The following is a 27,241-nucleotide window of genomic DNA, read 5'->3' as shown; positions in this document are numbered from 1 at the left end:
ATAAAGCATATTGGCATCTTAATATTATTTTTGATACAAGAAACAGTCCTTTAAAATATTTCAGCTAACAGTATTGGTTTATTTAGAATTCTTAAAGATTGCAGAAAAAAAGTTTTTAATTCCAGGCTTTTTAGAATCCTACTCCTCCTCCTCTTTGCCCGGGCCTATTATCATCTAGACAAGAGATTAGCAGCAGTCTGCAAACTGCAGCATGCCAAATTCTTAGCTGTCATTTCTGTTATTTGACCTGTCTTTTGCTAAATCCTTCGTTATTATTTTTCTCCCTGATTCTCCAATGTGTTCCCTGGAGACTGCACTCATCTAATCCTACAATTTAGCTCTGCTTCCATTCACTTTACTCATAATAACATAATTACCTTGGCTCAGGCCCTCTTACACCTGGCAAACAGTTCATGGGATCAATGGTGGGATCATACTCTGCTGCCCTCTGCTTCATAGGATTTCCTATGAAGCAGAGGGCAGATCTTCTAATGAGCCATAACAAGATAGAGCCCAGCACAGAGTGAGGATGAGTCAGGATGGCACATGAAGAAACGTCTTTATGTACTTACACACACACACACACACACACACACACACACACACACACACACACACGTATACACACATACACATACACACTGTTGCAAGTTGCAGTTCCATATTGGGCGTCCTTGTCACAAGGCTTTAAATCAGACTAGCAGAATGCATACAGAGCAAGGCAAACTGCAAAAAAAAGTACTCCTGTGTTTTGAAAGCGAAATTCAATCTTGAGGGAAGTGGATTGGTATGTATGTGTGCCCTTATGTGGTGTAATTAGGGCAGGCTTTGCTCTCCCTAGGCATTCTTTTAAAAAGCTCTCTTAAGGTTCAGTGCCACACTTTTGGCTAAGTGAAAAACTATTAAAGGATAGTTCATTGCAACCTGGGTCAACTGGTAGTATTGTCCATCTTTTGATGCCTCCATGCCGGCAAAGGTCGTGGCTGGAGGCATTATCTTTCTGGGTTGATTGCATGTATGTCTGCCCGCCTGTCCCATTCTCATGAATGCGATATCTCACTTGCTGTGCTCTGAACAGCTGAACTGGCAGCTCTTGGCATTTCTCTCGCTCTACCAGTTGCAGTGGCTTAGACATACACTCAACATGTCAAAAGCCAAACAGTCATTGTTAATATACTGTAAAAAGAAAGACGAATGCAGTTGTGAATGTAGCAAACCACAACTCTGCCTACTCCATCCTACAATGACTGCAAACTTACTTTTAAACTCAATTTTAAATCATTCTAAATAATCTTTTTATCTTTGCACCTTTTATCTGCTCTTCTGATATTTTTAATTGTGATTTGTTTTGTAAACTTGTAAATAATTTTGTGATTAATTTAAACTTTTATATCTTTTCTCTTTACTCTTTTATTGTAAATCTGCATCCTTTATTATGTTTTATATTTCATTGCTCTGTAAAGCACTTTGAATTGCCCTGGTATATGAAATGTGCGATACAAATAAAGCTGCCTTGCATTGCCTGCCTAATTGTATATTGTCAGTTTGCATGGATGTGCAATAAGGTGCAAATAATTAGTACTGTCAAGAGATTAAAAAAATGGAGAGATTAATTAATTATGATCTGTAATTAATTGATCTAATTAATCTCTTTTTTAATCTCATCTCAAAATTGCCGAGAAAAGCCTTCAACTTGAGGTATTTTCATTTAAATTCATTACATTATTGTGGCAGATGATCAAAAGATTGATATATATTACAAAAAGTGGTTTTATAAAGTCATAATTATTGTTTTCAACAATAACACACTTGAACACAGATGCAGTACACCTAGCCATTACATTCTAATGTTTTTGAGATTAGTCCCAATATAGAGTGCTGCAACCTTCAGTCTCGACTGTCATGACATGTCAGCTTCATTAAAAGCATAGCTGCAAATTAATGCAACAATAGATGTAAAAACACACAGAAACAATAAATCTGTGATCAGTTCCCCATTTTTATTTTAACAATTTTCTAAATTATTTTCCTCTTTTCCAATTTCTCGTTTTATTTCATGGATGTAATCAATGTAAGTGCACTTGTCCTTTAAACTTAATAAAAAATAAAAGCTAACAAAATAAAAGACACCTGGTACATTCGTTACAGCTGTATCAGTTTATAGAACAGTTTTGAACAGTTACAACAAAAGGCTGCTCTGCAACGTGCAAATCACTCCTTCTCGTGGCTGCCTGCGCTTTCCCTGTCCTTGCGGCTGCAATTTGCGCTGTCTTCTCTTCTTCAAACTACAACACCCGTAATTCATGCCGGAACTGCTGCAGCCAATGTGCAGCCGGTGGGAGCTGCATGACAACTCAACCACCATGATCAGTTTTTAATGTTTTATCAGGCAATTACTACTCCAGACTCTGCTCTAGTGTAATTTTCGGGACAATCAGGGCAGGATTCAGGATTCAGGACAACTGCTTGGATTTCGGGACTGTCCCGAATTTTTCGGCACAGTTCCGAAATCCAAGCAGTTGTCCTGAATCGTGAATCCTGCCCTGATTGTCCCGAAAATTACATGGAGATTGCCGGGGAGGTGAGATACTTGCGTGCTAGGGCAGACAGCTTTTCATAGGCTCCTGAGTAAGCAGACCACCACTGCAGGGGACAGTCATCAATGCTGATGCTGGGCTCTGCTCTGTAGCGCTGCAGCTCTCCCACAACTCAAGCACAAAGAAGCCCAATCTACGCCTACAGACGGATTTTATAAAAGGCAACTCTGTGGCATACAGAAACAGTAAAGTAACAGTAAAGTTAGGGATTAAAAATGAGATTAACGCGATCATTAAATGGAGATGCAAACTGCAACTTCTCGTATGCCTGTTTGATAAAGCACGTGTTTGAGGCAGAGTGCCTGAAAACAGACTGAAGTAGAGAATCTGGCACTTTGTGTATGCAATGTTATCAGTACTGTCATGTATTGCATATGTGTGTGTATTTGCTAAGACTGTTTATCTCCCTCTGTCTCTTTCTTTATCACAGGAGGATCCATTCAAAGTGAAGCCGTCTGTGTTCAACAATCAGCCTCAGGAGCTTCACACTGACCCCTTCCACTCTGAAGACCCCTTCAAAACAGACCCGTTCAAAGGTTACTATTCCCCTCTGTTTATCAGTGTTCCTCGGGATATTTAGCTTCTCTTCCCCGACTCTATTATCCATGTATTCTGCTCTTCTTCTTCCTCATCCCCTCTTTTTTTCACACATTATGCCTCTCCTCTCATCTCTTAGCTGACTGTTTACTGCTCTGTTTCTCTTTAGTTTTCTGTCCTCTAGACAGCTCATATTATTTTTAACATTAGTTGCTCTCTGACTGTCTTCTTTGTCTTCTTTGTCTTCCTCTTTTTTCCTCCCTCTCTGCTGGATTCCTCTCCTTTAGGTGACCCTTTCCTAAATGACCCTTTTGCAAAGCAGCCATCAGCAACCACAGGTATTTACTTAGAAAAACGAGCTCAGTTTTGTTGCCTCAAGATGCAATCATGCAATCAGAACTTGGTGGTCCAAGGTCAAGGTTGCCATGACCTCATAAAACACGTTTTTGGCCATAACTAAGGAATTCATGTGCTAATTATGACACAATTTTTACACTTATGCAGGGGTTAAAGTTCTGAGGCACAGGGCCGGATTTCCGGCGTGGCGAAGTTTATGTCCGGCACGGGCAGAAGTGCTCTGCAGCGCGAGCATTTCACTCGCATTTGCCCCTAAAAATATATATATGTGCGAACCGGGAAAATGATTTAGGCGCACAGTGTGCCTACTGTTTACCATAATTAGCATCGGACGTTTTTTCATCGATAACCGATCAAATAAATGTATTTTAAAACTCGCTCCTTTGGCTCTGATACAGCTGTATATATATATATATATATATATATATAGCTAAAAGCTCTGCTGGTTTTCTACCCGGAAGTATTTGTAAACAACAAGGCGATTCCCTCTATAGTCCGGCCGGACGGATGAGTCACAGCCTTGTAAAAGATTATGTTTGTTTCTTTTAGTTGGCGAGAATGTGTCGCCGCAAACGCGACAAACATCCACTAACTTTGACAGCGTTTTCTGCGAGCGTGGCTGAGCCATTTTGTACCGCTACACATGTTTGTAGTGGGACTATGTTTACAAGCACAAGAGTTCAGCGAGCCACCGAAGGACCGCCCTGCAGATTTACTATTGGTTCTGCAATGTAGGGAGTTTTTTTAAACTCTGAAATTGTATCCGCCCATCTAAACACAAAATCAGAGAGAAAGTCATCAGTCTTTAGTTAAGCAAAGCGTCTAAAGACTGACTTGTGAGTCTAAAAAGTGTGGTAACCACTGAAAGTTTAATCTTTATTTATAAAATCATTATGCTATTAAAGCTTAATCTGAAAAGTAACTACTAAAGCTATAATCTTTTTGTTCATTTTGATAATAAACACGTTCCTTTGCAGCACATATATTTCTGTTTCTTCATTTTGTGATCACAACACCAAGCCCCCCGCTCCGGAAAACATTTCAGATTTCAGGCACACAAATCTTCCATGCTCCACATTTCAGGCACAACATTTTTTCTTGCTTTAACCCCTGCTTATGTTTAATGGGATAAAATGATAAAGTGACGACATTTTATATCGAAGAGGTCAAAGGTCAGCATCACTGTGACCTCTTAATATTCTGCATTAAACACTTTTCTGGCCATAATTAAGTGTCATCCCTCAGTAACAGAAGAGGAGACATTTGAAATGGTGACAGCAATCTTGGGTGTCAACCTTGAAACTGTGCTGATTGTATAGATGTGTGTGAAGTATCCATGTTTTCACAGACATGGATGTAAACTGTAACTGCAGCTTGACTGGTTCATGGAGGTATACAACTGCAAGATGGTAGTTTTATACATATTGTGCTTTAAATTAAAACAAAGCACGTGCCTCAGTTTTTTTCTGTCATAGCTCACATTTTGGCCATTGTCTAGGAAATGAGATGAATTAATACAGATAATAGGATATGTTATTATAATTTATATGGGTTATGATATGATCAGGCTTTTTTGATAAGTTGAATCAGTTCTTTAAGCTTATAAAACTACCTTATTCTGATCTACTGAAACAAACAAAAACAGCACAGTTTTCTGGGAAATGGTGTCTTAACCCTCAAATAACAGTCAGACACACATCCAAGAGTGGCCTGTGCTTGTGGGGGCAGCCTTGTGTTATGCTGAAGTACCTCTACATATGTGAAATAGCAGTATGCGCAACTGTGACTTCTGTCACACTTCCCTCTTCAGCGATATTGAGTTTCACTTCTCTGCCAAGTAGATGAAGATTAGTGATAGAAATCACACTTTTTCACACAGTAGTACAACCACTTAAACTACTCCACAGTATACAACCCAGTATTGCTTGCTTGGTCCCTGCCTTTGGTTAGATTTTCTAGTATGTGAAACCATCCTTTTTTCCATTCATTATATGTACAAGCCCCCCATCATACATCTGATTTTTGTGGTAATCCAAAAAAAATACATTTTAACTGCAAACATTTCATCCTGCAGAACATTTCTGCACCAGATATCACTGAAATCTGATGCTGGGTGTGAAGGAGCATGCACTGACTGATATCTGCAACTCTTGCCTGGGTTCATAACCCAAAGGGTGCCTCTTATCATAGTCATCTACAGGGCTGGACTGAGATATAAAATCAGCCCTGGACTTTTGCCCAGCCCAGCCCACCACAATCGGCTGGACATCATCCTTGTACTCCCCTTCAATACATGAACATACCAGCCCCAAATACCACTACTTAGCTGAGTGGTCTGAGGGAGGACCATCCTACTTTCTTATAAAGATCACAGTGGTGTGTAGAGGTTTGACAGTCTTCTAGGAACTAGAAACTCTTAAAATGCAGTCAGCTAGAGTTCAGATTGCAGACAGCTAATAAGCTAGCTAGCAGAAAAAACAGCATTTGTTATTTGTCATTTGTTATTTATTGTGTCAAGTTCAAATAGCTAGACATACACTCCCTGTAGTGCTGCTTACCACTTCACCTCCATCACCTTGGGTGCCTCCCTCTCCTACACTCTGAACCTCCTCCTGTTCCCTGCTGTCCTGTCCCTCTGCCTCGGTGGGATCTCTGGCCTCAATCTGTTCCTCTCCTCCATCATCACTGTCCTGATGGCGCACCTGTTGCAGACTAGCGGTAGCAGATGCACATGCACCACCACTGCTAGCCCCAGCCCTCGCAAACAAATGTGTAATTTTCATACACTTGGCGGCCTCCGCCTGTAGATATTTAATCTTTTTATCTCTCACCTTCTCTGCCCCCCTTTGCGCTTTTTATTAGTCAGCTCCATTTGTGCATGTAGCTTCCTTCTCACTTTTCTTTGGCGCTCGTTATCTCCTCTCTCACGCAAGACGTTGTTTGGGGGGAGCGGGGGCTAGTAGGATAGGGGTGGTCCGTGATTGGCCAGTGTTCAGATGAGAGACAAACCAGTGGGCCCATCATCTCTCTGCTCTGTGGGCTGATCAGCCAAAAACCAAAATAAATTTAAAAAAAGAAAAAAAAAAAAAAGCTTACTACCAGCCCACACTAGAACGGCCCACTGGGAATTTTCCCAGTACTTCCTATGGCCAGTCCATCCCTGGTCATCTATGAGATTCCACAGAAGACATTAACTAAATGCCTCATGTTGTTAAAATTGTACAATACTGCAGAACATACGTGGTCTAATATTGTAGGCATTAGGCGAGGTATTACAGGGAGAATAAATGGATTAAGCTGAGGTTGGCAGTTTTCTGGAAAAGGCCAAAAAAAAACCCCAGAACAAAACAAAAAAACAAAACAAAAATGCTGGAATTTATTATGAAGCTTTCCTCTGTCCTTAGCCCCTTCCACCAAATGAGCACAGGCATATGCAAACACTTTATGGGGTAACCTGTACCAGTACTAGTCATTCATTTCATTTTTTTTTTTTTTTTTCCTCCTACTTGTCTGCATTGGTCTTCATAGCTTAGCGCCACTAAAGGGTGTAAGCTTCTTGTGAAGATTGATGCACTGTTAATCTTGCAGTCAAGTATTTTATACCCATAATGCGTGGTTGTGACCGTCACCCACCCTCCCTGGAGACTAGCCTAACAGCCTTTATTGGAAAAACTTCCTAATGTGAGTCAGAGAGGGCCGTGATACACCAAAGTGTGTCAAGGGGAAAGTAAGGAAACAAGCAAGGGGGAGGGGGCAGGTGCTTAAGTCCTGAGTTATATAGTGACAGTGCATGCGGAGAAGAAGGAGGAAAAACAAACAAACAAATAAACAAACAAAAAAAAAAACGGGAGAAACAGGCAGTGTAGCTGATGTATTGTGGCCTTGAGGTGGTTGTGCTCCATGCAGATTATCAAAAATAAACATATACATGTCTACTATACTGTACTGAAAAACAAAAACAAAAGAGAAGTCTATACTGAACACCAAAAATGTGAGAGTCTTGGTGGAGGGGGAAAGCCCGATTGCAGAGAAGAGTTGCCAGCGCGGTGTGGTAGGTTTGAGAAGCAAGTGGGCCCCTTTGGAGTGATCCCATCGGTTCTTTGCAATGCGTCACGGAGCTGAAGTATCGAACATGCATGCGTGTATTTGAACCCTCCCAATGTGTTTATGAAAACCATCACCAGGGTCCAGGGCCAGCCCTGCGGGGGAAGGGGGGCAGTATGGCACCCCAAGACCGCAGGAGCGCCCAGACCCCAAGACCAGGGAGCCGCAGAGGCCGCAGGACACCACGCAGGCCCAAGGACCCAGGGCGGCAATGGCCGGCACCCCCAGAGAGCCAGAGACACACCCCAGACAGGCGGGGCAGGAGGGCCCGCCCACCCACCGCCCGATGCGGACCGGGGCAGGGGGCAGCATGGAGGGCTACCGGACACCACTGTCCCATAGTCTGCCCCATCATGAAGCCCCCCAATCCATCAGTGGTCTGCACCTCGAAGAGTGAGTGTATGTGGTGCATTAAAACTGTGGAATGTGTGGTGAGTGAACTAAATGTGGTTTAGGAGGCCAGGCCAGTGTAGGCCCGGCCCGAGGGCTGGAGGGATGGATGGGAGGGGCTAGAAGGTGGTGCCAACCAGACCCCGGCGCCGCGAGGCCCCCAGCACCCATGGACAGCAGGCCAGGCGGGCCCCAAGGAAACCCAACGGGCCACCACCCAACCCCGCCCCCCAAGCAACTGCAGCGTCAGGCCCCCGCAATGGTCCCGACCTGGGCCACACCGCCCGCAGCAAATCGACCCCCAGCAGAAGGACGAGGCGCGCCACCAGGGTGCACGGACACGGATAATCAAAATGTAGGCTGTAGAGCCACCAGTATACCTCTATGTATATGTAGAATGAGAAGGTGTGTGGACACTATACTAAATAAATGAGTAAAGAGACCGAGCAACAATTATCAGATTTATCTGAAGAAAAAACAAATCGTAATGCAAATAATTATACCACAATGCACAGTACCAGTACAAACAACTCACAGTAAATTATACCAATATGTACAGTATCAGTACAAACAACAGCAGACACATAAGGGGTAATGCATAGTGAGCCAGTGACTTGAAAAATAACTCCAGACAGGGGAATGGAACCCCGACGCGCAGCAGTTATTTTTTTTTTAACAGTCAGCAGCTCACTATACATTCTCACACACACTACTAAAACATTCAAATGTTACAACTGGCATCAATATTATTAAATTGCTGGCAGAGTGTATTGACAGAGGAGAGGCGTTCACCAGACAAATGGGTGCGGAGGAGAGGATTTTACTCCTCTTCTCCCGGTCGGAGATGCTGGGTGCCCAGTGGCTGTGAAGGCTGCCCTCACATTTATGGCCAGTGACCGACATGATCTCCCCGCTCTCCAGGCCAGCTTGGGAGAGCTGTGTGGACTAATGTTAACTGATTTTGATGCTCCTCAGTCTAAGGCTGTTGCAGTGAAAAGTCCAGTGTTCACAGCTGGGCGTAACTAAGCTGGGCGATGTTCGTCGATAGCTGCCTCCCTGAGAAGAGAAAAGAAGGAAGGGAGGGGGGTATCACTGTCGGAGGGCTGCCGTAGAATGGCAACGAGGATGTCAGCCGACCAACACTCGCTACCCGGTCCCTGGTTGTGGCGATTTGCGATACTGGCCTGCTAGGAGCTAACTAGCAGCCAGTACGGTACAGTCCTCTCTCATCTAGCTAACATTTAGCCGTGTTACTTACTGATCCATTAGAAAGAAAACTAGCTGGACATCTGTTTTGAAGCCTCTTTCGTTTTTGCTCTTCTTGCCTCCTCAGACAGAGGAGCTCGTTTTCTTTTGCTAGGCGTTTTTCACTTGTTTCCAAACTTTGTCCGTCTGCCATTGTGCTTGTGACTCAACTATCTCATGCCCAACTAAAAAAAAAAAACCTCCTGGTAAGGACCAGCTCCAGTGCCTGATTGGCTGACCGACCAGTTTCGCAATACATGATGCGTTTCCTGCCATAAGGCCCCGTTCAGATGTAGCGTCTAAAAGCGCGTGGAAATCGCCAGCTGTGCCGTTTCCATCCTTTTATCCAAGGCGCTTCGGAGGTTGTGCTACTGTCGCGCCTGCCGTTACTAAGCAACCAAAACCGCCTGTCACTCACAGGGGGAGTAAAAAGTGACACAGAAATAGCGTATCATCATGCTCACCAGTTATCCCAAGCTCCGAGCTGATAATTCTCCAGGCATTGTTCCTTCTGTTGGAGTCAAAGTAGTACGACGAAGACAGGTCATGTAACTCTGGGTATCCCTGGACAAGAATGATCAGTTGCTCCTCCATTGCTTGCTGCCTTTCACACCACCGGATGTTGTGAAGTCCGTTGGACGGAAAGGAAGAAGCAGGTCCGTGGAGCTGATTGGTTAATTCTTATCACATGACATGCAGTGTCAGTGCAAGTTGAAATTTTTCCATCTCTGTGCGCCACGGACGCGCATGCAAAAACAGGCACGTCGTACCGAACGCGCGCTGCTACGGCGTCACTTTGGTTTGTGAGCACGCTTGACGCGCGTCTACATTGAAACTAATGGATTTGTGCGCGCTACATTTGAACGGCCCCTTAAAGCAGATTTTTTTTCTGCAAAATTTCAGCACCGGTGGCAGAAGCTTATTACAAAGATTGCAAAGCCACTAAGTAATCTATGTAAACGCTGATAGTCTGATTTTACTGTGACCACTACCCTGTGCAACCCATATTATTTTCATAATGATAAATTTAGGAAAAAATGCTGTCTGTTGCCTCTTTAAGAGGTCACGAAGTTTAAACATGTGTCCATTCCTCGATTATTTATAATCCTTCAGTCAATAAAGGTCCAATGATCAAACGAATCAAAACTGTTTTTCATAAATTCTAATCTATGTTGTGAATAAGAGGATAAAGAGGTGTTGTTTTAGCATGCTGTGTGCTGTAATTCAGTGCCATAAAATGTTGTAACTCTCTCTCTCCTTTTATACAAGTAATATCATACTGGTTTAAATTAAATTAACAATTTGATAGCATTTCCCATTTAATTTTTCTCATTTAATTCCCAGGAAATAAGGGCCCTTCCCACTTCCCAAATATCTGCTGGTTGAGTGATTGAAGCAATTTATTAACTGAAGTTTCATGGTAATTCATTTACCAAAACAGAGACAAAACACACAATAAACCAAGTAAAAGATGAATGTGACAGATAGTATTTTCATTATTATCATCATTATTATTATTTGAAATTTTCTAGAGCTAACATGATAAAATTGTTATCGTGAGTTACTTTGGCCACGATAGTTGTGTAGTGAAAATCTGATGTTATGACTGCCCTATTTGCAGTGCAGGCAGTTATTCCTAATGCTGAAGTATCAACCTTTTTTGTAACATTTTCCGCTATTAAATCAGGCTTTCACTGAAGGGATGTGCACGCACATCTGCATTTTTAGCACGGCCAATCAGAAACCCTCTATCTGCATTGACTTGTGATAAGCCAAAGTGTCCCATTGTGGGCTAGATTTTGAAAGCCTGAAAACAGAGCCCAGAGGAGGTGCAGAAAATCTAGTGTTCTCTTAGACCAATTTAATGACAGTATGTTCAAAGTTGATTATGGAATTTGTGTCCAATGACTCAAAAAAACAAACAAACAAACAAACAAAAAAACTGCCTACAAAAGTATTAGCTGACCTTATCACAAGATTGGGCCCATGATGCAATGCAGAGGCAAACTGTATACATTACATTAGGGGTGGTAGTCTTTTTACTGGTTGCACATTGAATTGGCACAGACAGCATTAAAGTTCAGGCATAAAATCCTAGCAGTGTCCAATGCTTAAAGTAGAGGTACTGTGAATTTTTTGTCCTTAAAACAATGGCATACACCATCACAAAATGATACTGCTGTTGATCATGTGTAGACTATCACAACATGTTTAAAAAAACTGTCATCTGTTGTTTGAAATTGCTGAGCAATGTCTGTTTTAAGTTGAAGAAACACTCAAGTGAGAACTTCAGTAGCTGAAATTGTGCATCATTTATGCTGCAGATCCTTTTGGTGGAGACCCGTTTAAAGAGACCGATCCATTCAAGGCTTCGTCAGAAGATTTCTTCAAGAAGACCACAAACATGGACCCCTTCTCCACACCAGAACCATTCAGTAAAAGTGCCACATTACCCTCCAAGGTACTTGTTTAAGATGGAAGGCCAGAACATGGAATCTTAAATTCCTAAGAATGGCACAAATTTCAAGATGAATACTTACTGTCAGCTTATTTGAGTCACTAACACAACCACTGAGTTGGGAATTTCCTTGGGATGGATGAGTGCTGTAAGAATCACAAACAGTCTTTATTTTCATGACTATTTACATTGTAGATTCTCACTGAAGGCATCAAAACTATGAATGAACACATGTGGAGTTATGTACTTAACAAAAAAAGGTGAAATAACTGAAAACATGTTTTATATTCTAGTTTCTTCGAAATAGCCACCCTTTGCTCTGATTACTGCTTTGCACACTCTTGGCATTCTCTTGATGAGCTTCAAGAGGTAGTCACCTGAAATGGTTTCCACTTCACAGGTGTGCCTTATCAGGGTTAATTAGTGGAATTTCTTGCTTTATCAATGGGGTTGGGACCATCAGTTGTGTTGTGCAGAAGTCAGGTTAATACACAGCTGACAGCCCTATTGGACAACTGTTAAAATTCATATTATGGCAAGAACCAATCAGCTAACTAAAGAAAAACAAGCGGCCATCATTACTTTAAGAAATGAAGGTCAGTCAGTCCGGAAAATTGCAAAAACTTTAAATGTGTCCCCAAGTGGAGTCGCAAAAACCATCAAGTGCTACAACGAAACTGGCACACATGAGGACCGACCCAGGAAAGGAAGACCAAGAGTCACCTCTGCTTCTGAGGATAAGTTCATCCGAGTCACCAGCCTCAGAAATCGCAAGTTAACAGCAGCTCAGATCAGAGACCAGATGAATGCCACGCAGAGTTCTAGCAGCAGACCCATCTCTAGAACAACTGTTAAGAGGAGACTGCGCCAATCAGGCCTTCATGGTCAAATAGCTGCTAGGAAACCACTGCTAAGGAGAGGCAACAAGCAGAAATTTGTTTGGGCCAAGAAACACAAGGAATGGACATTAGACCAGTGGAAATCTGTGCTTTGGTCTGATGAGTCCAAATTTGAGATCTTTGGTTCCAACCGCCGTGTCTTTGTGAGACGCAGAAAAGGTGAACGGATGGATTCCACATGCCTGGTTCCCACTGTGAAGCATGGAGGAGGAGGTGTGATGGTGTGGGGGTGTTTTGCTGGTGACACTGTTGGGGATTTATTCAAAATTGAAGGCACACTGAACCAGCATGGCTACCACAGCATCTTGAAGCGACATGCCATCCCATCCGGGTTGCGTTTAGTTGGACGATCATTTATTTTTCAACAGGACAATGACCCCAAACACACCTCCAGGCTGTGTAAGGGCTATTTGACCAAGAAGGAGAGTGATGGAGTGCTGCGGCAGATGACCTGGCCTCCACAGTCACCGGACCTGAACCCAATCGAGATGGTTTGGGGTGAGCTGGACCGCAGAGTGAAGGCAAAGGGGCCAACAAGTGCTAAACACCTCTGGGAACTCCTTCAAGACTGTTGGAAAACCATTTCAGGTGACTACCTCTTGAAGCTCATCGAGAGAATGCCAAGAGTGTGCAAAGCAGTAATCAGAGCAAAGGGTGGCTATTTCGAAGAAACTAGAATATAGAACATGTTTTCAGTTATTTCACCTTTTTTTGTAAAGTACATAACTCCACATGTGTTCATTCATAGTTTTGATGCCTTCAGTGAGAATCTACAATGTAAATAGTCATGAAAATAAAGAAAACGCATTGAATGAGAAGGTGTGTCCAAACTTTTGGCCTGTACTGTAGATGGTAAAAAATAACAACAATCAAGACAAAATTAAGTATGATAAAGGTTTGGATGTGACTTTGTGAATTTCCCTTTACTTTATTCACTTTTCTTATGCTTCCTGCAGCAAACAAGTCACTTTACAAGTATCGACCCATTCTCTTCAAGCAACCCAAAACCCAAAGGACCAGGTAGGGTATCGTTCTTTATTGCCCCTCATCTACAGTGTCTGTGGACATCACATATTTCTTAAATTTGAAAATGGAAGGAATCTATCACTCTTTGTGCTCTCCCATAAGGGCCCATACACATGCTGGATCCTTAATCACCTGGATATTGCTATGTACATCGGTTGGGCACTTTGTGCCTCCTCTTGTGCCAACTTCTCAGGGGCGCAGAGCCAGGTTGCACCTGATGTTGCTAAGCGACTATAATTAACAGCCTATCATTGTCTTCTTAACGGCTTAGATTTATTTTTAGTATTGAAAATGTTACAGTTTAGTAAATATCTTTTTTTACTGATCAGCGCAAAACCAGCAGTGATAGCTAGCTGGCTAACGTTACTTGACAGTAAGGAAAAAAACAAAAACAAAACACTCATAGACAGCAAAAAATAGCCTACCCACCAGAAATCTTGAGTTAGGCGATGTTTTTAAAGTTTATATTAAAATGTTGTCTGTGTGATAGATCATTAAGCTCAAGATAGCCCTGCACTGAAATTAGTAGCTTCTACTCCATTGTCAGACTGATTTACGACAGAGAGGAAAGATATCTGTTCACTGTGACTGGTTGTTTCTAGTCACATGACATGTGGTGTGCACCGCTGTGTTCCAATATTTGAATTTTGTTTATCTCAGGGCATGGCTGTTGCACCTTGAAAAATAGGGGCTCGGGAACACTTGAGTGCCACAACGATGTCGCTCTGGCATTTGAGCGCACCTGCCATGTGTCTACATAAAAAGAAATGGGCTTGAGGGTGCAAAAAATGCAGCATGTGTATGGACTATAAAGCAGACTTGCTCTTTGATGTACACCATTGCCTACAATGGCTTAATACAACCATGGATATTACAAGGATAGTGACCTTTGTATACCTTGGTACAACAATTTAGAAAACTAGACAGAATGTGGGGGTTGTGATATCTTTCTACCAAGAAAGATATCACAACCCTATTTTAGGTGATGTTGAAGTCAGTTTTTCAGTGTCTTTAAAGGGGAACTAATGTTTTTTTTCAACCTGGGCCCTATTTTCCAATCTACTTTTGTCTAAATGAGTGATAGGATGTTCAATATTTGACATTTCTCCAGTACGAAGCTAGGGCTGACCAGCCTGCAGCCCGTGAGCATGCACTATATTAAATAATAAGGCACTCAGACAGCATCAAACGTCGAAATACGTCCAATAAAAGTGCATTTTTTTCCACACAGATAGGCTTGGATTGTTAGTATAATTATCCGACAACAAAACGGAAAGGAGAAATGAACATCTGTGTTTTCCTTTTAGCTTGATTCGGACTTGTTCCTCTGCCTGTTGTTGCTCTCTCTCTCTCTCTTTGTCCGCTCTTCAGTTTCAATGAGCTCTGCATCCGTGTGTGTCCACGTACTCTGTGTTCAAATAAATACGGGTGGTCATCAAATTCACATGGCTCATCCAGATCCAGTTGGTCAAAATCGGGTAAAAATTCGGACATGTTTGTTGTGGCAAGTCAAAACACTAACTCAGAGAGTGAAAGTCTGGCTCTGAAATCTCACGTCTCGTGAGAATCTTCTTCTTCTTCATTGGTCTCGTGATATTTGAGTTGTTGCAGGAAGTTACTGCTGGAGTGACCTTACAAACGCGAGGAGTTACTGTTTGGAGTAGTCATGGCTGAATTTTTACCAGATTTTGACCAACTGTAAGGTCACTCCAGCGGTAACTTCCTGCAGCAACTCAAATCTCACGAGACCAACTGCCATAAAATACCAAAGAAGAAGAAGAAGAAGAATCTCGCGAGACGTGAGATTTCAGAGCCAGACTTTCAATCTCTGAGTGAGTGTTCTGACTGGATCTGGATGAGCCATTTGAATTTGATGACCACCCGTATTTATTTGAACACAGAGTACACGGACGTACACGGACGCAAAGCTCATTGAAACTGAAGAGCGGAGAGCGGACGAGGAGAGAGAGAGCAGCAACAGGCAGAGGAACATATCCGAATCCAGCTAAAGGTAAACACAGACGTTCATTTCTCCTTTCTGTTATGTTGTCGGATAATTATACTAACAATCCGAGCCTATCTGTGTTAAAAAAATGCACTTTTATTGGACGTATTTATTTTGATGTTGTTTGACGCTGTCCCGGTGCCCTATTATTTAATATAGCACCCGCTCACGAGCTGCAGGCAGGTCAGCCCTAGCTTCGTACTGGAGAAATGTCAAATGTTGAACATCCTATCACTCATTTAGACAAAATTAGATCGGAAAAATAGGGCCCAGGTTGAAAAAAACATTAGTTCCCCTTTAAGTCTGTCTGACAGTGAGAGTGCAGTTGTTTTTGTGATGCCATAACTCTCGAATAAATGATTATCTGCTGTGAGTAACTGGAGTTATTTCAGTCAGTTGTTTGTTCACTTCAGCACAAGAAAAGCTCTTTCATTTTTTCCAGGATATTAGTGTAGTCCATATAAACACATACACATTGTGGGTCAGATCGAATGCCACAGTGATTGGAGGAATTTGAGCCTGTCACCACACTGGGGCCACTGTTTGCTCAGACAGCGGTTATCATGTTGGTTTGCCCGTTAAAACCATGACTGGAGAGGAAAGATGTCACATGCCTACTCACATTCACACTCAGATTGTTGGTACTACCCTAAATACAACTACTTAACATTCACAATTGGTCCAGTTAGGCCTGGCATACATTACCAAAGAATTAAAAGGTTCTATACCTGAATGGGCTCTTTTATTGAAATTAATTTTTTACATATCATCTTATTTTGTACAATCAGTCATGGGGTGGCACAAGGCCTGTTGCTGCTTAGAAAGACTATTGTAACAAATGAATGAATGATCAATTCTTGATTCTGTCATAGCCATATGACTTTCATAAGATTTTCTTGCCAATAATAATTAAAAACATTTTTTATATACTAAAGCTAGAGCTACACATGAGATGCAAGCATGCTTGCTATGACACTCAGAATGTTTACATGACATGAGAGAAAATCAATTTATTGTGTTAGTCCAATTAAAACTGGATATTTGAAATACATGGAAACTTATTAGTCTGACTTACATTGTACAAAATCAGATTTCTCAAAGTCAGACTAACACACCCGGATAATGTGATTCAGAGTCAAATTACTCCCCCATGTATACAATCAATTGCATTTTTCCATGTGTGTTACCATGACAACATTTACTAGTTAATATTGCTAATTCCTTAAATGTACCAAATTTTATGGCAGTCCATCCAATGATTATCAAGACATTATATTCATAGCCACAAATCTCACCCTCATGTTGTCGGTGGAAAAAAAAATCAACATTTTAGGTAGCTACTAATCATAGTCACTAATTTAAATGTGCTTGACTGTTTTATTTATTTTTTTATTTATTTTTTAGACCTGTTTGGCACGTTGGACCCATTTGGCAGCACTTCATTCAACAGCAGCAATAACAGTTCCACTGGATTTGCAGACTTCAGTCTCATGTCGAAGCCCAGAGACCCTTTTGAAGGCAGAGCCAGCTGGCTGCCAGACTACCAGAAGGTACCAGAAAACAACACCTTTTTTGGGCCAATAGATATATTGCCCAAAAGTCTTCTGTTTCATACTTTGGGTCTTTAAAAATAGTCTAAAAATGTGTAGTGTAAACTGCCATATTGTACACAAACAATTACATGAAGGATGTGTCATATTTGGTCCAATTATTATTCTTATTTTTATACTTTCGTGCGATAGGTGATAGTCATGGCTTGTACATACATACGTTTGTCCGTCCCATCCTTGTGAGCACAATATCTCAACAACACCCCAAGGGAATTTCTTCACATTTGGCACAAATGTCCACTTCAATCAATCAATCAATCAATCAATTAATCAATTTTATTTATAAAGCCCAATACTGCAAATCACAATTTGCCTCACAGGGCTTTACAGCATATGACATCCCTATGTCCTTAGGACCCTCACAGCAGATAAGGAAAAACTCCCCCAAAAAAACCCTTTAACGGGGAAAAAAAACGGTAGAAACCTCAGGAAGAGCAACTGAGGAGGGAATCCCTCTTCCAGGACGGACAGACGTGCAATAGATGTCGTACAGAACAGATCAACATAATAAATTAACAGTAATCCATATGTCACAATGAGACAGAAAGATAGACAGAGAGAAATGCAGGACAGACAATAATGTTAATAGCTTACAACAACATTAATGAAAGTAATAATATTATAATTATGATTCTGGCTATTGTGGTACAATATGTTTAAAGTAAATATTAACATCTGATAGTATATGTATGGGACAATAATCATATGTGTATAATAACAGTAGAAGTATGACTAATGATAACAGCAGCAGCAGGAGGCATCTGGCAGGACCACGGCAGAAGCACAACCACACACGTCACACTATCCAGGCACTGCTGTGATAGAAGTTAACCTGCAAGACAGTGGAGCACAAAGGCTCCAGAGAAGAAGCCGAGTTAGTGACATGCAGTATGGCCGAGTTAGCAAGATGCAGTAACAGGACATGAGAGAGAGAGAGAAGGAGAGAAGGTGCCCAGTGTATTATAGGAGGTCCCCCAGCAGACTAGGCCTAAGTCAGCCTAACTATGGGCTGGTACAAGGCAAGCCTGAGCCGGCCCTAACTATAAGCTTGATCAAAGAGGAAGGTCTTAAGTCTAGTCTTAAATGTGGAGACGGTGTCTGCCTCCCGGTCCCGCCTGATAGCTGAAGGCTCTGGCTCCTGATCTACTTTTGGAGACTTTAGGGACCACGAGAAACCGTGCATTCTCAGAGCGCAGTGTTCTGGTGGGATAATATTGCACTATGAGCTCTTTAAGATATGACGGAGCTTGACCATTTAGAGCTTTATAAGTTAACAGTAGAATTTTAAATTCAATTCTGGATTTTACAGGGAGCCAGTGCAGCGAAGCTAAAACAGGAGAAATATGATCTCGTTTCTTAGTTCCTGTTAGTACACGTGCCGCTGCATTCTGAATTAACTGGAGAGTTTTTAAAGACTTATTAGAGCTACCTGATAATAGGGAGTTACAGTAATCCAGTCTAGAGGTAACAAAAGTGTGGACCAATTTTTCTGCATCTTTTCGGGTCAGGATAGGCCTAATTTTTGCAATATTACGCAGATGAAAAAATGCAGTCCCTGAGGTTTGTTTTAAATGAGAATTAAAAGACAAATCTTGATCGATTATTACTCCGAGGTTTCTTACGGTAGTGCTAGAGGCCAGAGCAATGCCATCTAGAGAAACTATGTCATCAGATACAGAGTCTCTGAGTTGTTTGGGAACAAGAACAATAACTTCAGTTTTGTCTAAATTTAACATAAGGAAATTGGTGCTGATCCAGGTTTTTATGTCTTTAAGGCAGTTATGAAGTTTAGTTATTTGACTACTTTCTTCTGGCTTCATCGATAAATACAACTGTGTATCATCCGCATAACAATGGAAATTTACAGAGCATCTAATGATGTTACCTAAAGGAAGCATATAGAGAGTAAATAGGATTGGTCCGAGCACAGAACCTTGCGGAACTCCAAAACAAACTTTAGTACGTAAGGATGATTCATCATGAACATGAACAAACTGAAAACGATCAGATAAATAAGATTTAAACCAGCTTAGTGCAGAACCTTTTAGGTCAATTAAATGTTCCAGTCTCTGTAGCAGAATTCGATGGTCAATTGTGTCAAACGCCGCACTAAGATCTAATAAAACAAGTACAGAGACGAGTCCTTTGTCTGAAGCAATCAGAAGGTCATTTGTAATTTTAACTGGTGCTGTCTCACTGCTATGATGCACTCTAAATCCTGATTGAAATCCCTCAAATAAATTATTATCATGGAGAAAATCACACAGCTAGTCTGCGACTACTTTCTCAAGGATCTTTGAAAGAAAGGGAAGATTAGATATTGATCTATAGTTAGCTAACACCTCTGGATCCAGGGTGGGCTTTTTTAGGAGAGGTTTAATTACAGCTACGTTAAAAGACTATGGTACATAGCCTGTTAATAAGGATATATTGATCATATCTAATATATAAGTGTTAACTAAAGGTAAGACTTCCACAAGTAGCCTAGCCGGGATGGGGTCTGAGCCACGTTGATGATTTAGATGAAGAAATTACTGCAGTCAGTTCTTGAAGAGAAATCGGGGAGAAGCAATCTAAATATATATATTATTACAGCTGTGTTTGAGGGCAGATAGGTTCTATCTAAGGACAGGAGGTCATGAATTTTGCCTCTAATAGTTATAATTTTGTCATTAAAAAAGCTCATAAAATCATTACTGCTAAGGGCTAAAGGAATACATGGCTCAATGGAGCTGTGACTCTCAGTCACCCTGGCTACAGTGCTAAAAAAGAAACCTGGGCATTGCGGAGGCCCCTCTTATACGTTTTGAGACTGTCTGCTCAGATTAAACGAGATTCTTCCAGTTTGGTTAATTGCCAATTCCTTTCACATTTTTGCGATATTTGTTTTAACTTATGGGTTTGAGAGTTATACCAAGGAGCGAACTTTCTTTGCTTTGTTAACTTCTTTTTAAGAGGTGCTATGGAGTTGAGTGTTGTTCGCAGCAAGCCTACGGCGCTATCGAAAAGATGATTAATTCGGGAGAGGTTAAAGTCAGTACGGGAAGCCTCTGTTACTGAAGGACATGGTATTAAATTTAACGACGGAGGAATCATTTCCTTAAATTTTGCGACAGCAGTATATGATAAACATCTAGAATAGTAACTGTAGCTGAGTGGCGTGTAATCGAGTAAAAAGAAATCAAAAGTAATCTGTGGAAAGACTTGTTAGGTTATCAATTTCAACTCCATACGTCAGAACTAGATTGAGGGTATGGTTAAAACAATAAGTGGGTTCATGTACACCCTGAATGAAGCCAATGGAGTCTAATAATGAGATAAACGTGGTAGCCAGGGAGTCATTATCAACATCAACGTGAATGATAAAATCGCCTACAATAATAACTTTATCTGATTTAAGAACTAAACTGGATAAAAACTCTGAGAATTCAGATACAAATTCAGAATATGGGCCAGGAGCACGTTACACTATAACAAATAAAAGTGGCTGCGAGGTTTTCCAGGTCAGATGTAAAAGACTAAGAACAAGGCTTCGTACTCGTACTCGTTGTCCTCTGCCTATCCAGGTCCGGGTCGCGGGGGCAGCAGCCTCAGCAAAGAAGCCCAGACAGTCCTCTCCCCCGCCACTTCCGTCAGCTCTTCTGCGGGAACCCCGAGGCGTTCCCAGCCCAGCCGGGTGATGTAGTCCCTCCAGCGTGTTCTGGGGCGGCCCCGAGGTATCCTCCCGGTTGGACATGCCCGAAACACCTCCCAAGGGAGGCGTCCGGAAGGCATCCTTACCAGATGCCCGAACCACCTCAACTGGTTCCTCTCGATGTGGAGGAGCAGCGGCTCTACTCCGAGTCCCTCCCGGATGTCTGAGCTCCTCATCCTATCCCTAAGGCTGATCCCAGCCACCCTGCGGAGGGAACTCATTTCGGCCGCTTGTACTCGCGATCTCATTCTTTCGGTCACTACCCAGAGCTCGTGACCATAGGTGAGGTTTGGAACGTAGATCGACCGGTAAATTGAGAGCTTCGCTTTCTGGCTAAGCTCCCTCTTCACCACAACGGACCGGTTAAGCGCCTGCATCACTGCTGACGCCGCCCCAATCCGCCTGTCAATCTCCTGCTCCATCCTACCCTCACTCGTGAACAAGATCCCGAGATACTTAAACTCCTCCACCTGAGGAAGAATGAATTATAGTCTAGTTTAGGCTTAGGGCTGATTAACAGACTAGAGTTAAAAATGGCTGCAACTCCCCCTCCTCGGCCGCTGCCTCGAGGAATGTGGGTATTATTATGACTGGGAGGAGTGGTTTTATTTAGACTGACATATTCATCTTGACACAGCCAGGTTTCAGTGAGACTGAGTAAATCAATATGATTATCTGATATTAATTCATTTACTAACACTGCTTTAGATGTTAGAGACCTTATATTTAACAGTCCACATTTAATTCTCCTGTTTTGTCTTTCTGTCACAGAAGAGGTTTTAATTTTTATGAGGTTGTTATGCACAACTCCTCTTTGTTCGATTTTAGATTTAGATTTTAGGTGAATTTAGGTGGTCGGGGGACAGACAACGTTTGTATAAAACTATGGGTGGGTAACTGCACTAGAAGCTCAGAGAAGCGTACAGGACTGCGACTCTGAGTCCTGATCTCAACTCGGGGTTGTCAGGGTTTTGGATTACTAATAAACTTTGCCAGATTTCTCGATATGAGACCAGCTCCATCCAAAGTGGGATGAATGCCGTCTCTCCTAATAAGACCAGGTCTTCCCCAGAAAATTTGCCAATGGTTAATGAAACCCACATCGTTTGCTGGACACCACCTGGACAGCCAGCGATTAAATGATGACATGCGGCTAAACATGTCATCAGTGGTCAGATTTGGGAGGGGTCCAGAGAAAACTACAGAGTCTGACATAGTTTTTGTGTATTCACACACCGAGGCAATATTAATTTTAGTGACCTCTGATTGCCGTAACCGGGTGTCATTGCCGCCAATGTGAATAACAATCTCACTATATCTACGTTGACCTTTAGCCAGCAGTTTTAAATTTGATTCAGTGTTGCCCTCTCTGGCCCCAGGGATACATTTGACTATGGCCGCTGGTGTTGCTAACTTCACATTCCTCAGACGTTCCTCACTTGGACTCAGTGATGACTTGATTAGTTTTTGGTTTTCATAGATCAAAGGTCAAGGTCACTGTGATCTTGTCTGTTTGACTCCTGTGAATGATGATACCTCAAGAATACCTTGGATAAAGGCTGTACAATTAATTGTCTGGTGATCGCGATTACGATTTTGAGGTCAAATGATTTCAAAATTAATGAAATCGAGGGTGAATGATTTTTGGTCACGGGCGCCTGGAGATGTTATTTTGTCTTCTACTGAAGACAATAAGGCAATACGGCCCCTCCCCTCCTCTCCTCTTCACTCCAGGAGCCAGTCAAGTAGATGAACTACGAATAATGCGAGGGGCAGGTGATCACGGAAGATTTCAAAAACAGCTTGCGGAAAATGGCAGAGGTAGAGCGAGAGAGGTTGGTCTGTGTGTGTGTGTGCAAGTGTGTGTGTGCGCATCGGGGCCAAACTCCGCCATGCACGATACAGAGAGCAGTGGAGAATTGTAAATGCGCAACCATGTAGAGACAGAAATGACAGGCTGTCGTGTAAACAATATCATGTGCGCCACGTAATCGTTTGCATAATCGTGATTTCAATTTTGACCAAAATAATCGTGATTATGATTTTTTCCATAATCGAGCAGCCCTACCTTGAGGGAATTTTTTTTTTTTTGGGCACAGACATTCACTTGGACTTGAGGATGGACTGATTAGATTAGATCAAGGGTCAAAGGTCAAGGTTGTTGTGACCTTGCATCTGTTACATTCTCATGACATTTCTTTTACACATACTACACATTTCTTCACACATATGTGTAATAGGACAAAATAATGAAGTGATGACATTTTATATCCAAAAGGTCAAGGGTCACCTTCACTGTGACATCATAATGTTCTACATAAACACTTTTCTGGCCATTATTCAACTTCATATCTCAGGAACAGAAGGGGAGACATTTGGTCAGATAGTGTCAGATGACACTCACCTTGGGTGTCCACCTTCAAACTGTGCTGATTGTATAGATCTTCTGTGCTGTCGGGGGGACAATGTGTGTGAAGCATCCATGTATTCACAGACGTGGATGCAAACTGTGAGAGGAACTTGACTGGTGCACCAAGGCATACATCCGTGAGGCGGTAATTCTAGTTCTTAGCATGTTTTTTTTTTGTTTTTGAGAAATGGAACTGTTTCCTGGTACCATCCTTTCTTCAGTTTCAGAACTTTTCTGTCCTATGTTGTGTCACTGCCTGTCATAATATAGTACATTGAAATTACAGCTGAATGCTAATGAAATATTCCTTTTCTTGTGCTTTCCTTCAAGGCGGTGTTTGCTGATGACCCATTCAACAGGAAGAATGATACACCAGCTCTACCACCGAAGAAAAGTGTTCCCCCAAGGCCCAAACCACCTAGTGGTAAGTGGCAGACTGTGTAGGAGCTTTTTAAACTTTCGCTCCCCAATTGGGTCTTCTCAGTCTCGACCATAGACTGTAAAAACTAATGGACGTACCTTCCATGACAACAGTAATTGGTTTGTGGACTCCTAATTTAAAGCCTTGAGTTCGGCATTTCAGCCATCGCCATCTTGGTTTTTTGGAGCCATTAGTGACAATATGTGGGCAAAGGGTGGATCTGACTGAGAGGCTGAGGACACTATCAGGAGGCAGCCTGGCACTCAGAGTGACCTGCCTATACTTGTACATACCTTTAATAACTTCATAAAATGTAAACAGGTGAGTTAAGTAAGAATTCACCCCCCATACAGTTATTATGAAGGGGAAAGTTAGCTTTAGAGACCCAAATCAATTTTGTACCAGGCTGTACACGTTTATTTCTGCTATAAAGCACAAATAAGTAGGCTATTTGAAATATTTAGAACAACATATTTATTTGTAATTGATTCACCATATTATGTATTCCCCTTTAGACATACTGGGGTTACTTTAGACTGATGTCACACAGAGAGCTGTGTTTTTTTGCTGTCTCTGTTTGTTATGTGTTTCAATAACCCAATGATGACTTTGTCCCTCTGTGTTCACACGTGGGAATTCAATTCAGTTCAGTTCAGTTCAATTCAATTCAATTCAATTCAATTCATATCACTTTATTTAGGCGCTCTATTTTGGTGCTCTTCACCAAGGTGCCACACATGCTGAAAGAGCACCAAGACAACTGTCCCTTGCCTACAGTCAAGTATAGTGGTGGCAGCATCATGGTTTGGGGCTGCATGAGTGCTGCCGGCTCTGGGGAGCTCGGTTCATTTAGGGAAACATGAATTCCAAGCAGAGTATGATCGCCCCTCTTCAGAAACTGAGCTGCAAGTTTTCATTATCAAGTTTTCCAACATGATAATGACCCAAAACACACCTAGAAGATGACAACTGCCTTGCTGAGGAAGCTGAAGGTGAAGGTGATGGACTGGCCAAGTATGTATCCAGCCCTAAACTCACCTGTGCACCTGTGGGGCATCCTCAAGCTGAAGGTGGAGGAGCGCAAGGTGTCTTCACATCCATCTGCTCCATGATGTCATCATGGAGGAGTGGGAGAGGATTCTTGAAGCAACATGTGAGCTCTGGTGAATTCCATGCCCAAAAGGGTTAAGGCAGTGCTAGATAATAATAGTTGGCACACAAAACATTGACACTTTAGGCACAATTTGGACATGTTCACTGTGGGGTGTACTTACTTATGTTGCCAGCTGTTTAGATGTTGATGGCTGTGTTTTGAGTAATTTTCAGAGGATGGTAAATCTAGACTACTATACAAGCTGTACACTGACTACTTTAAGTTATATCAAAGTGTCATTTCTATAGTGTTGTCCCATGAAAAGATATAATGAAATATTTCCAAAAATGGGAGGGGTGTACTCACTTATGTGAGATACTGTATATTCATGCTATATATAAAAATCATCTCACCGAGGTCATCATTCTGGGGAAAGAAAGGTCAGGCTCCTTTGATTTGTCTGTTGAATTGAATCTTTTCCAGTTCCAAAAAAGACAATGTATCACGTAGCTATGACATAGGAGAAGGGGACAACGGTTTCTTTCACAATAAAAGTACAATTGAGCATTATAACATGGGGTCTAAGGGGACTGACTGGCTTCTGGAGCCAGCCTCAACTGGCCATTCACAGAACTGCAGTTTTTGGCATTATAGCTAGGTCAACATATCTTTCATGATTTAATTCTTCTTGTGTGAGTACCCCTTTCCCAATAGCCATGGCTTCCTCCGGTGATGAATAATGCTTTCGGTACCGCTCTGATACATTGCTGTATTTGCTTTGCAAAGCTACCCAATCTGTTTTCCGCCGCCTTCACCGCCCTTTACTCGTGTTACTTTCAGTAACAGTTCCACCTTGTTGTTTGCCCAAGCAAAGAAATCTTTGGGCATACTTTTTACCATTTCTGCAGTAAATTGTGTAACTAAGCAAACACCTGCTGAATAGAAGGTCTGCTTTCTGTTTATACCGGCACACATATGCCCAGTATACATGAACTGAGAGTTTTCCTACAACAGTGCAAAAACGCTAGTGTGTACATGGATCGTTTTTAAAACAATTCATTTTAAAACAAAAATGTATTAATGTGGTTGTGGCCACAAGGGAAGGAAAGCAAAGCAATACTGTCTAACAGTCAGGAAGAGGAGATGAGTGGTTACTCTGTATAATTAAGCATAGATCAGAAAACAGAGAAACAGAAAACAGAGAACAAAAATAATTACACAGGAAGGCAATCCAGGCACTCCAAAAATATATCAACAGGAATGGAAATATTAAAAACCCTTTCTTGTACTGGCTTAATCATTAAAACAGCCAATATGTTTCAAAATACATGCAAATAAAAACATACTGCAGAAAAGACTTTTTTATATTTATTTCCTCGTGGAAATGTTTTTGGAGTGCCTTAATTGCCTCCCTGTGTACAGTGTATAACAGCTTTTTAGAAGTACTCATGTAGCCTGTGGCAGAGTCCTTCACTGGGACTAATACCCGCGGCTACAAGACAGGTAACCTGCAAAAAGCTGTCTAATGGGTAAAAACATGTGATTTCTCACTTGACTTCTCCTTTGTTGACTTCTCCATCCTCGCTTTCCAACCTATAGAATATGACATGCCCACTGATGTCAAAATTCACACTTCAGGTCAAGGAAAATCTGCTATTTTTTGGTTCCAGCTGGGACCCAACATTTGGGGTTCTGAATCAGTTTATGTTTGGTCAAAATGCTCTGAACGGGTTAAAGTTATGTGTGGGAACTGGATTGGAACCCATTCTGTGTTGGTGGAAAAGGGGTAAGAGAGAACAGAAATTGTTCATGGATTGTGAATAAAGACAGTTAATGAATAAAGGACTTAGACAGAAAAGAAACTCTAAAGTTTTCTAAAATTTCCTAGTGAGACGTTGATGATAATTCATTTTAGGTCACTGAAATGGATTTTTTTGAAAATGAAGATTAATCAAAACTGCGGTTACTGTTTATCTGTGTGGACGTGTAAAATGGAGCATTTGGGAAACGATGATGTAATCTTTTCAAAAAGCGCCTGCCTCCTGTTGCTTTGTGTAATAAGCATATGCTGGAAACAACAACAATGGCGGACTACTGGTTTGCTAATGTTTTGTTAGCACTGCTTGGTTTAATGACTACTTCACACTTACACTCACCACTTCACAGAAGAATGGAGACATCTGCTGCTTCCAGTGTTTATACTCCACCTCAGGATCAGGGTTTTAAAGTCCAATAGAAATGACGGTTTTGGATCAGGACCAATCAAGTGGTGGGAACACCTGGACCACAGACGGGCTCGACTGCTGCTCAGCTGCAGAACATCTAGAGAATAGTCTTATGGCTCGCATATGTTTTAATGTGATGTCCATTTTCCGTTACCGTTAGTAGTTACTTC

At 41.8% G+C, this 27,241-nt stretch overlaps 1 protein-coding gene across 5 annotated transcripts in view; it reads left to right on the top strand.

Moving 5' to 3' along the window:
* LOC117253947 (epidermal growth factor receptor substrate 15-like 1) overlaps positions 1-27,241 on the top strand; it is a 151,902-nt gene that overhangs the window by 92,702 nt on the left and 31,959 nt on the right. For 4 of the 5 annotated variants that reach the window (XM_078169075.1, XM_033621854.2, XM_078169072.1 and 1 more), the window contains exons 18-23: positions 3,028-3,133; positions 3,422-3,472; positions 11,555-11,691; positions 13,544-13,607; positions 17,023-17,168; positions 23,663-23,756. In XM_078169075.1, coding sequence (XP_078025201.1) covers positions 3,028-3,133; positions 3,422-3,472; positions 11,555-11,691; positions 13,544-13,607; positions 17,023-17,168; positions 23,663-23,756 — 598 coding nt within the window. The remainder of the gene's footprint in view (positions 1-3,027; positions 3,134-3,421; positions 3,473-11,554; positions 11,692-13,543; positions 13,608-17,022; positions 17,169-23,662; positions 23,757-27,241) is intronic. The other variant, XM_078169073.1, reaches the window with a different exon arrangement.

The sequence above is a fragment of the Epinephelus lanceolatus genome, chromosome 6, assembly GCF_041903045.1.
Source record: "Epinephelus lanceolatus isolate andai-2023 chromosome 6, ASM4190304v1, whole genome shotgun sequence".
NCBI lineage: Eukaryota > Metazoa > Chordata > Actinopteri > Perciformes > Serranidae > Epinephelus > Epinephelus lanceolatus.
Note: the sequence above shows the minus strand (reverse complement) of the source record. Positions and strands in the feature narration are given on the sequence as shown.